The sequence below is a fragment of the Medicago sativa genome, chromosome 2 (genome assembly GCF_051527215.1).
Source record: "Medicago sativa cultivar Bolivia chromosome 2, Bolivia_mono, whole genome shotgun sequence".
In the NCBI taxonomy this organism is placed as follows: Eukaryota; Viridiplantae; Streptophyta; class Magnoliopsida; order Fabales; family Fabaceae; genus Medicago; species Medicago sativa.
In genome coordinates, this window is record NC_140750.1 from 2,430,438 (window position 1) to 2,441,056 (window position 10,619).

The 10,619-nt window shown below is 34.4% G+C and overlaps 2 protein-coding genes across 10 annotated transcripts; both read right to left on the bottom strand.

Moving 5' to 3' along the window:
* Window positions 1–165: 165 nt before the first annotated feature.
* On the bottom strand, window positions 166–7,675 carry LOC146943570 (protein LNK1-like). 9 transcript variants are annotated; one of them, XM_085741842.1, is made up of 9 exons: window positions 7,573–7,675; window positions 5,484–5,580; window positions 4,365–4,512; window positions 3,271–3,806; window positions 2,806–3,157; window positions 1,422–2,081; window positions 988–1,136; window positions 591–726; window positions 166–505 (listed from the first exon to the last, which is right to left on the bottom strand). In XM_085741842.1, exons 3-9 carry the CDS (start codon window positions 4,365–4,367, stop codon window positions 404–406), a joined length of 1,938 nt encoding a protein of 645 aa, XP_085597968.1. In that variant the 5' UTR covers window positions 4,368–4,512; window positions 5,484–5,580; window positions 7,573–7,675; the 3' UTR covers window positions 166–403. The 9 variants fall into 9 exon arrangements, with proteins under 9 accessions (XP_085597968.1, XP_085597969.1, XP_085597972.1 ...); XM_085741843.1 differs by having other exon boundaries at window positions 4,365–4,529; XM_085741846.1 differs by having other exon boundaries at window positions 4,365–4,549.
* A 1,062-nt stretch (window positions 7,676–8,737) lies between these two features.
* Window positions 8,738–10,258, bottom strand: LOC146943571 (uncharacterized). The gene is made up of 3 exons (XM_085747720.1): window positions 9,757–10,258; window positions 9,505–9,638; window positions 8,738–9,421 (listed from the first exon to the last, which is right to left on the bottom strand). Exons 1-3 carry the CDS (start codon window positions 10,256–10,258, stop codon window positions 8,738–8,740), a joined length of 1,320 nt encoding a protein of 439 aa, XP_085603846.1.
* Window positions 10,259–10,619: the final 361 nt, after the last annotated feature.

The window sequence follows — 10,619 nt, forward strand, 5'->3', positions numbered from 1 at the left end:
TATTTTAGTCTTCGAAATTGTAGTGATTGAGAGATTAAATTACACAACGTCTATAATTTCAAAGATGAAAACAGTGATTCACTTATATCTTTTGCTTAAAGATACAAAGGTAGTTAAATAACCACCTGCTGCACAAGATTTTGGTGGTCTTACACATGAAAATAATTGAGTGTAACACTACTATGCATCATATATTGCTCCCTTATGATCAGCACAAATGTAAAATGTGCATCAGTATCACGTTACAAATTACAAATGTACATCAGTGTCATGGCATTCAATGCAAAACTGGATTGCGAATTAAAATTCCAAGTAAACCCGAAATAATTATACATCATCTTATACGATGGCATGAAAACTATAAACTACACAGCATGATGTGCCAAAGTTGGTTTCACTTTCACTAGGTGTTACTCCCTAAAAGCTTTTTCTCTACATCGGTAGAAGAATCTTCCTGAAAGAACTGATTCTCAGCCTTTCCTGGATTGCTTGCTGATTCATGTATCTGTCAGTTAAACCAGAAAATGAGGCTAGGACCAAACAATAGCTTTCTACTTCATTGAAACATGTCAAAAATCATGAAAACATACCGCTGCATTGGATTTGAAAGGTGCAATATCGTTTGGAAGCAAAGTTGATGGATCTGTCGGCCTGTGAAACAATAAGTGTGCTATAGACCGATCAATAGGATTTGTGTTGGTTTCGATATCAATGAACCCTGTACACCTGAATGAAGCTATGTGTTATCAAAAAGAAGATTAATTCATAAACACTATTTTAAAATAGATCCAAAAAGAATTGTTTTGGTCTAGCATGTGAATAACAAAAGAATTTTTTTGGAAACGCTACAAATTGCAGATAAGAACTCACGACTACTAATACTTGAAATAATGTTACACATTCATTCAAACTCTGAAGCCACTTTACAACAGGCCAGCTACCTTGTTATCGAGACAGATTAATCTGATGCGATAAAGTGAGCAATACCTGCTTGTATCCTGAGCCATTGTGTCTCTGCATGCTTCAGTACCATCTCCAATGCAACCATTTGCGTTTGTTATAATATGTCTTTGCTCAGCACTCTTAGCTAAACGGTATAAACTGTCCCTTATGCACAATTTGGTTTTAATATCCAACTGCAATCAAAAAAAGGTGATTGGTTTTCACTTTTCAGCAATAAGTGGCATATTATATACAGATAATAAACCTTAGCCTCTTTTGGTTTACAAAAACATTTTCAATTACAAAAACTTCTCCTTGTTTTCATTTTGTTTTCTGTTATCAAAATTTTGCATAGGAAACGCGTAAAAATGTTTTTATTAAAACAAAGTAAAAACAGGTGACAGTTTTGCAATTAAAAATGAACTTGTGATATATAAACAATTTTTTGCACAAACTTGAACATCACAGGATTCTAATACCTGTTCCAACACCTGTTGCAGGTGGCAAAAGCTATTTGCTTCAAGTGAGTTTTGGTCCAGAGAAGAGCTTATGGGTGAGCTTTCTTGTACAGTTAATGAGTCTATTTCTGAAGAAAATCCTAGACTAACCCCTCGAACTTTACTATGACCTTCATTTTCATTTTCAAATTGATGAGTTACCTGCTGAGAAGAACCTTGACTGTGAAATAGCATTTCATTTGCCCTTTTTTCATTTTTGAAACTCCTACTTAAGAGGTGATCATGGCTATGATACTTTTCTCTCTTCTCATTAGTTTTTGAGGCAGCAGCCACCAAAGAATGACCATGAGAACTATCCATGTTTGAGGCATAAGACAAATCTATAAATGAAGGAGACATATGTCCGTCATGTTCAGCTCTTAATCCAGAGAAAGTCGAAGAGAGTGAAGTGTGATTTAGAGCATGACTAAATTCTAGGTGCGTTGAAGGAATTTGTGTCAGTATGCAACCTAAAGAATTAGAATCTATGTTCTGCTTATGCTTCTGGATACTACCAAGAGAAGTAACACCACTAGAAGAGGCTCCACACCGCTGATTTATGTCTGCATATTGCTCAGGAGGAGTATAAGGATGAACAGAATTGCCATTTTTTCGCTTTCCTGCTGATGACTTTGGAAGCTTCTGCAATTGTAATACAAAGAAACTGTTGGTGATATACAAATTGAAACAGAAGAGTTTAATTCAGTTTACAGTTTCACACTAATAAAATACACCAGGCATTCAGAAACTAACCCACCCTTGCAATCAAACTTGCATTGTAAACAAGACAGACCCAACAAATTACCCTCAAAATGAAAGAATTTATGAGTCCTGCATAAAGGTCAAGCACAATTTCCAATCAAGTGAAAATAGTGAAACATGAAAAGCACTATTCACGAAAAATGGAATGATTACTAGACTTCCCTAAAAGTACACTCAGCAGTATCAGTATTAGTATTAGTTAGAACTCTAATCAGGATAAAAAAAATTAGGCCATGAATATACCATAAAACCATCTTACAAAAACTATAGACGAAAATATTTCAATTTCTGTATAAATTCATTATTTCAATTCCTTAACGTAAAAAATGAGGGTGGAGGATTAGTTTGTTTTTCTAAAATATAAACATCTTGGATGAATCTATGATCACACTCAGAGACCGGTTGAATCCCATTCTAGAATATATGACTTACGAGATCAGAGGCACATGTCAAAATTATTTTGTCATGTGCCTTTGAGGGATCATCATATGGAAATTTGTATGAGCCTTGTGGTTTTCATAAAGAACCCACATCGAAATATAGCTTCACAATTTGAAATTCAAGAATTCATAACCCACATCAAAACAAAATGCAATTAACTAACCTTTTCTTTCGGCACCAAGACATCTTTATGACCAGATTTTGTGTCTGATTCACTGAACATTGATAATGAAGCAGGGACAACATTGTCATCCACATCCATTTGAGATCTTATCTTCTTATCACCAGGGGATGACTTTTTGTTTGAACCATTGACCGGAAGAAATCCAATGTTTTCTTTTGAGGAATCCATATTGTATTCTGATATGTTTTTCAATGGACTCATTTCTGCATAATGAAGCTCTATGTCGGACTTTAGTGCATCATCAGAACCCTCAGCACCATGTGAAGAAGAAAACCAGCAGAACTCCTCTTCATTATTGAGACTCTCCATTCCAAAAGTTAAATCACAGCTTCTGCAATTGAAAAGTGATATTTAGATATTAGTATGATGATTGCGATGAATCAATTAATTTTGCAGACAAAGGGAAAGATGGGGAAAATTCTGCCAAATTGGAGGGTTTCTTACAACATCCTGTCAACATCGTCTAAGTTTCCTATATCCAGCCATCCATCATTATCAAGAAAACTGAGTTCATTATCGTCTTGAGATATGTCATTTATTGGATATTGACACGCACTATCATCTTCCACCACACACTTGCCTTCAAAGATGGTATCATCTGCACAAAGCTCGCTACCACCAGAATCTATATTGCTGCTCTTGAAACAGTGCTCAGACATGCCTGTATTGTCTGAAGTTAGCCCTTTTGCTTCTCTGTATGAGTCACCATCACATGACGAAAATACACCCTCAGGTGTGTCAGACCATGAACCTTTTACTGGTATTCTTTCATTTTGGGTCATAATTTGCAAGTATAATTCCTCTTTACCGAGAGTTCCATAGCTACTAACATTACCACTACTCTTTATAGCATCAATCTCATGAAGTGATTTATTACAGCCATCACCCTCTATTACAAACTGATTATTGTGTTGGCTACTAGAATGGGGAACTTGGAGATCATCATTCTCATCAAATTCACCCCACCCGTTATCTTCAAACTGTAACACAAAGACATATATTAAGCACATTACTTATGTAATCTGGCATGGCATAAAATGACAAATCCATAAAAACGTAAAATCAAACCCAATAAAGAGAAAAATAGAAAACATCAAATTAGCACGTACGTCAAAAGCTAACAAAAATACAACCCACTGCTACTGATATCAGCAGTAAAAAGGAAATGCAACAGCAACAACAACCAAACCACTAAGTGGGGTCGGCTACATGGATAGAACGACGCCGTAATGTTCTATCATATAGTAAATAGTAAAAAGGAAATAACATATGATAATGCATCCTCATAAGATGTTTGCTTTTATTTATTTTGTTATACGAGGGAAATTTTACCCTGCAAGGTTTCTGAATAACCTTGTGGTAAAAAATTGACCTCGGAACCATATCATGCCAAAATTCAAATTGAACCTCAAGGAAGTTTATCTGATGACCAGTTAAAAGGGATATTAAAGAACCGACTTGAGCAAGATAGGAAAAAAGTGGAACTGTTGCAAGCAAAGAGTAGAAGGAAGGTACACTGATATAAGTTTCAAGTTTACCATTTAACAAGGATTGAGTTCTGTATACTTCACATTAACATTAATATCAGCTACACCCACCACTAATCGGCAATATGTTTCTCAAGGGCAGTGTGTCTGGAGTTATTAATAGCTACCAAGCCACTTCTGAATCCCTAGCACGTTGAACCTGGATTGAACAACAGCCTGCTTATAAGATTATGCTACTGATCAACATCAGTACAGCAATGTAAGCGTCGAATGAAGTCCAAAATCAGATACTAATATATATCATCAAAAGATTACAGAATGCTTAACATTATATGGGTAACAAATACATATTCTTCAATTATCTCCAAGATATGCTACCAAGCATTAGCAATAGGATAGCATACTTGTGACAATTCCTCCAGCTCAACACACTGCTCAATGTTGACTTCATTATTTTAGAAATGTACATAGAAATGCTCACTGGGGAACAACACTAAATATATGGCATCACAGGGATGCCAAAGAAAGGAAAATCATTTCAATGAATGTGTTACAGGGATAAAGAGAAACAATCTCTAATTAAGCGGGAAAATCTTTAACCTATATGATTTCTCAATGATAGGTCGTCTAAAAGAATTTGAGGAAATCTTTTATTTGATGCAGAAAAAAAAACACTTATTTATGCTGGGTAAAGATTACTGTGCCTAAACTGAACCATTATTATAATTGAGAAGTGACAACTATAAAAGGGAAAGTTAAACAGTGCAATCAGTAATAGATAGCTAACTGATTCTAGTCAGAAAAAATTTGCAGTTCATCTGTATCTTATTCCGTGAGATCACAAGGTAACAAGGTTACTCCAGTTTGGGTTTGAGACATTTACCGACTGGCGACCATCTTAACAAGTTCAGGATAAAAAATGCACTTTTGAATTTGAATGACAAGTGTATGAGAGCAGAGTCCAAAGGTGACTCAAGAAAAATGTCATCGTATTTGTGGTCTTATATGGAAACGAATTAGGGCCGGTTGTATGTTCTGCATCGTGTTAAGATTGGAATTTCAAGTGGAGACAATAAAAACAATTATGGTGCTTTATGAGTATATTGTGGCAAAACCGCAAAGTAATATTGTATTTCAAATACTGGAGTTGAATTTAACAATAGTTCATACCTCAAACATACAGATGTTTGACATTCCTCTCGGATCTTCTATCCACCACTAATGATACATTCAAGGCGTGATCCAATGTCATGTTTATTAAGCATACCTGTCATCAAAGATATTTTTCAATCATGGAATACACCAATCATAACCATATCTAAAGTCACAAATTGGAAACGCCAACGAAGGAACAAAACAATTTCTATAAGGAAGAAAGAAATCACATATTAAGTTCTATGCCAATTATATTGTGTGTCAGGTGCTACAGATCTAATAGTGGAAACACTTACGACTCAAACATGATTTTAGTATAGCATCGCTGATGATAAAGTAATTTCAACATCTAATCTCTAAATCACTTTCTAAACTAATCAGCACTCACATATCCACTGTTTTCAGAAATTATGAATAGCATCCATCGATGATACTAACAGTTCATAACCGGCGGTGAATTCTTGTGGTTAGGTTAACACTTATAGTTGACTTGTTAAGAGTCATGAGTCTAGAGTGATCCCACGATCTCTATTAACCAGTGTGACCTTGGAAAACTTACGTACAAAAATAATTTGTCAAAGGGTTTAGATAAATCTGCTACTACCTTTTCAGTCAAAGAAATACAAAGCCGTCACTACCGTTGCAATTATAGGTATCTCTAGATTATGAAATGTGATTCAAAACTTTCCTGTTTTAAGTTTCATAAGCTGTACAAACTTTTTATCATTGTGTTAAAGTAAAGCCTGGTAAAAACCTTCACCAATTATAGACCAGTTTGACAAACATACATTAGCTAAGGAAAGCTACGAAATTATCAAATGTTATATTTATGGTTTAATTGCAGTTTTAGTCTCCCTATTTTCACCATTTTGCGAAATTGGTCCCTTATTTTAAAATTTGACAGTTTTGGTCCCTCCATCAAATATTTGGTCTACAATATTATGATATGTTTTCAATTAAGTTTTTAAGATAAAAATTTCCTTGATGTTGATAGTTTTCCATCATCGCATCATATACCAAGTCATTTAAAACATATCACATCCCCAATTTTTAGTTCAAAAATACGTGGACGACCAAAATTGTCAGATTTTAAAATAGGGAGACCAAATACTCGATATGGTGCAAATAGTTGGACCAAAATTGCAATTAAGCCAATATTTATCTTTCTATAAAAACATGAAACAAGGGTAACCAATGGCGAAAAAAATCTTCTTAACTTTAAGCATAAAGCATAGCTAATAAATATTAGAGATGTGTTATTCGAACAATCATTTGATTGACAACTTATTTGAAAAACATTGATTTACAAAGAAAAAATAGGTATTGGCACGAAAATCAAAGCAATGGAGATATAAGTAAAAACATAATGTGAGTATGAGAGAGAAAGTTGCCATAAAATGGTTGTACAAATATCATTTATCTAAATATTATTAAGTTCAATTAACTTCAACTTACAACACAGGCTCTGTTTGGATAACCAACTTATAAAGTTAAAATGTTTTTGAATAAGCTATAAGCTTTCTTCATAAACTATCTTGATGAAAATAAGTTGAAAACAACTTCCTTTGTAAGTTGTCACCAAAAAAAAAAAAGGTTCCCTGAAACAACCTCATAAATGTTTATATCAGTGAATAACCTCAAATAAGTCAATCCAAAAACGCGCGTAGTAATTAATTGATATTAAAAATTATTTAGAAAATAAAATGAGCAAGGAAACAAACAAAAATTGAAGATCCAAAATATTGGAAGTTCATTTTCACCGTTTCCTTATTATCCAAACACTACATCAACCAGATTTCTACGTTCTAATCAAATCAAAATTTACAAAAATTAAAAAATAGAGTGAAAATCACAGCAACTAAAATAAAACTAAAGCATGAAAAAATAACTACCAACTTATTTAACTAGTAATTAGTAAAAATAACACAATAAAAGCAAGTAAATCTCATAGATATAAATGGAGTGAATTAGAAGCTCTTAAGTAAAATTAATCATAAATTACTTAAAAAAAATAGTACAAAGAAGCTGAGTTAGAAGATAGTTTTGCTCATATTGATAAACTAAAGAAGAAGAAGAAGAAGAAGAAAGAAGTGAAGTTAGTTACCAAAACGTGATTTGAGCAAGAAGTGATTATTGGAAGCTTTTTTTTCGCGTTGTTTGGGATGGGATTAGTTTTTGATTCCAGAAGACTCTTCTTCCTTCAACTTGCACGAACAATTTTATTTTTTTTATTTAATTAATTTAGGTACGACGGAGAAACCGACACGTGGCATGGAAATATAGTTCGTGGTTGGGAGGTGGGTGTTTAAGATCCGATCAGTTACTGTGTTTCTATTGGTCCACAGTCAGCTTTGCTTTTACAAACTGACACGTGTCCGGTTGCATTTTTGTTATACCCTACGCACGTGCCTAACCAATATTTCTGGTTTGTGTTGCTTTTCTTTGAAACTCCTCTTCTTTTCTTGTCCATACAAGATGTTTGTCATGTGAGTGGTACCTATGTAGTGTATACTTTCATTAGGTTTTAAGATTTTTGATGTCATAGAACAACTAAAACAATGTTTTTTTAGGAGAACTAAAACAATGATGTCGTCTTCATCATATCATAAATTAGTAATAGCAGCCTCCTATGTTTATAGAAGTTGTGATTTTGGCCTCCTAACTAAAATAATTTGATTTTGGCCCCCTATGTTTTGCCCCCTTTGCACTTTTGGCCCCCTAGGCCAATTTTGACCAAGTCAATGCTGACGTGGCGGCACATTTGTAATTTTTTTTATTTTTTATTTATATTCTTTTAATTAAAAAATCTTTAAAAAAGTATTTTTTTTATTTTTTAATTAAAAAATAAAAAAAAAAGTATTTTTTTAATTAAAAAAAATTTAAAAAGTATTTTTTATTTTTTTAATAATTATAAAAAATAAAAAAAATTACACACGTGGCGACACGTCAGCATTGACTTGGTCAAAATTGGCCTAGGGGGCCAAAAGTGCAAAGGGGGCAAAACATAGGGGGCCAAAATCAAATTATTTTAGTTAGGGAAATGTGAACCAGTGCCCCCGGGGCACTGGTTAAGGAGTTAAATATAGTAGTATCTTGCATTGAAAGTTGTGTTGTCATTGCATTAAAAGCTTAAAAAGTGTTCTTTTTGACTTAAAATTTCCACTTTTGGCTTCCTTAACCAGTGCCCCGGGGGCACTGGTTAACTTGACCCTTTTAGTCAAGGGGTCAAAACTGCTATTAAGCCTTTTATTTTTTGAGAGAAAACAAACTTATAGCATTTCATTAATCAAAGTGTTTTTAATACAATCTGGTATTTCAAATAGAACCTGGAGACTAGTTAACAATAAGGTCGCCTTGGCTAATTTATGAGCAACCTCATTTGCTTGTCTCCGTACAAACTCAACAGTCGAGTTTTCATAATAATGCCTAAAGAGAGTTTTACAATTTTGAATAATGATACCAAATTCAGTAACATCATGTCGAGAAGATAAAAAACCATCCACCACTCTCTTCGCATCCATCTCAAAGTCAATAGGTCCCAAGTTGAGCTCATGCACCCACTTTAGTGCTGAAGTTAACCCAAGAGCTTCTCCAATATGAACTTCACATATGGGACTAAACCAATCAGTTTTTGCTTGGACAAAAGTACCATGTTCATCTCTAATACACATACCTAATCCAACCTTATTCAGCTGCTTCGGAAAGGATGCATCAATATTGCATTTGTATCTACCTGCGTTTGGTTTTGTCCAACAAATATTACCATGTTGCTGCCGAGGCACAATATATGTTTGCTGCAGATTTCTAGCCAATTTCCACTCATACAAGCTGTCTTTCGCGCGAGATAGAACAAAGGTGTTTGCATTTGTAACCTTATTCCACACCTTATTCATTTGCTTCCAAATGCTCCAAAGAATGCAACAAAAGGCTGCTGCATCTTCGGCTGCCAACACCTACAGAATTTTAAAAACAATTGTTTTGTTGTCATAGCCTTGGCTTAAAATAGCAGAAATGGAAGAGTATCCTTCCCACATACTCCAAACAGAAAAGCTACTTGGGCAATGAAAAAAGAGGTGAAAAGTATCCTCTTCTTCCGAGTTACACAATGAACAAACAGTATCACAATTAACCCCTTTGTCTCAGAGTCGCATTCGAGTTGGAATAAAATTCCTACAAATTCTCCAAATAAAGTTTTAAACTCGAGACGGCATTTTTAGTCTCCAAATTATATCCCAAGAACCGGAAATCTTAAAATGAGATACATCAAAAATTTCCTGCATACACATACGATATGCACTCTGAACCGAGTATTCACCATCTATTTCCTTTTTCCAAACTAAACGATCTTCTGTCACAGAAGGATATAGAGGTGTTTGTATTATGTTTTCCACCAACTGTGGACTAAAATTAGCTTGCAGAAAAGGAACATTCCAGGCTTTTAGATCTTGTAGCAGGCAGTCCTTTACTCGCAAATGTGCTAAAGGAGAACCATCACTGATAGACGGTGTAATAATAATATTATCTAGTAACCAATTATTATTCCACACAGATATAGAGCTCCCATCACCTATTCGCCATCTGTTGCCCGCTCTTAAAATAAATTTGGAGTTGCAGATACTTCGCCAAACAAAACTAGGATTATGGCCTAAAGTTGAGTCAAGAAAATTGCATCTCGAAAAATACTTGGCTTTATACATCCTAGAGATGAGTGTGTCCGGGTTAGTCATAATTCTCCACCCTTGCTTCCCCATCATAGCAGTATTAAAAGTTCCTAGACTTTTAAAACCCATACCGCTATCTTTTTTTTGCATGGAAAGTTTGTCCCATGATAGCCAATTAATTCCTTTGTTCTGTGACCCTGAGTGACCCCACCAAAAAGAATTTAACATTTTTTTCAATTTCATCACACAAAGACGATGGTAGAGTAAACAGACTCATGAAGTAGGTTGGTATGGTTTGAAGCACCGATTTAATTAAAACCTCTCGACCAACCTTAGAAAGGCACTTGCTACTCCAGGAATTAATCTTTTTCCAAATTCTATCTTTAATAAACCCGAAAGTTGCTTTCTTACTTCTACCAATCATAGAGGACAATCCAAGATACTTCCCCGTTCCCAAGACTACTCGAACTCCGAGTATATCAGCAATATT

Bases quoted from the DNA above. Each gene is read 5' to 3' on its own strand.
- LOC146943571 (XM_085747720.1), bottom strand. From the start codon at position 10,258: ATGGGTTTTAAAAGTCTAGGAACTTTTAATACTGCTATGATGGGGAAG. The intron at 9,639-9,756 runs GTATGTGTATGC...GAGAATTTGTAG, and splicing joins CTCGGTTCAGAGTGCATATC to GAATTTTATTCCAACTCGAA. The intron at 9,422-9,504 runs GTATGTGGGAAG...AAAATTCTGTAG, and splicing joins AAGTAGCTTTTCTGTTTGGA to GTGTTGGCAGCCGAAGATGC.
- LOC146943570 (XM_085741840.1), bottom strand. From the start codon at position 5,507: ATGTCAAACATCTGTATGTTTGAG. The intron at 3,807-5,483 runs GTATGAACTATT...TTTGTGTTACAG, and splicing joins CAAACATCTGTATGTTTGAG to TTTGAAGATAACGGGTGGGG. The intron at 3,158-3,270 runs GTAAGAAACCCT...TTTCAATTGCAG, and splicing joins GACGATGTTGACAGGATGTT to AAGCTGTGATTTAACTTTTG.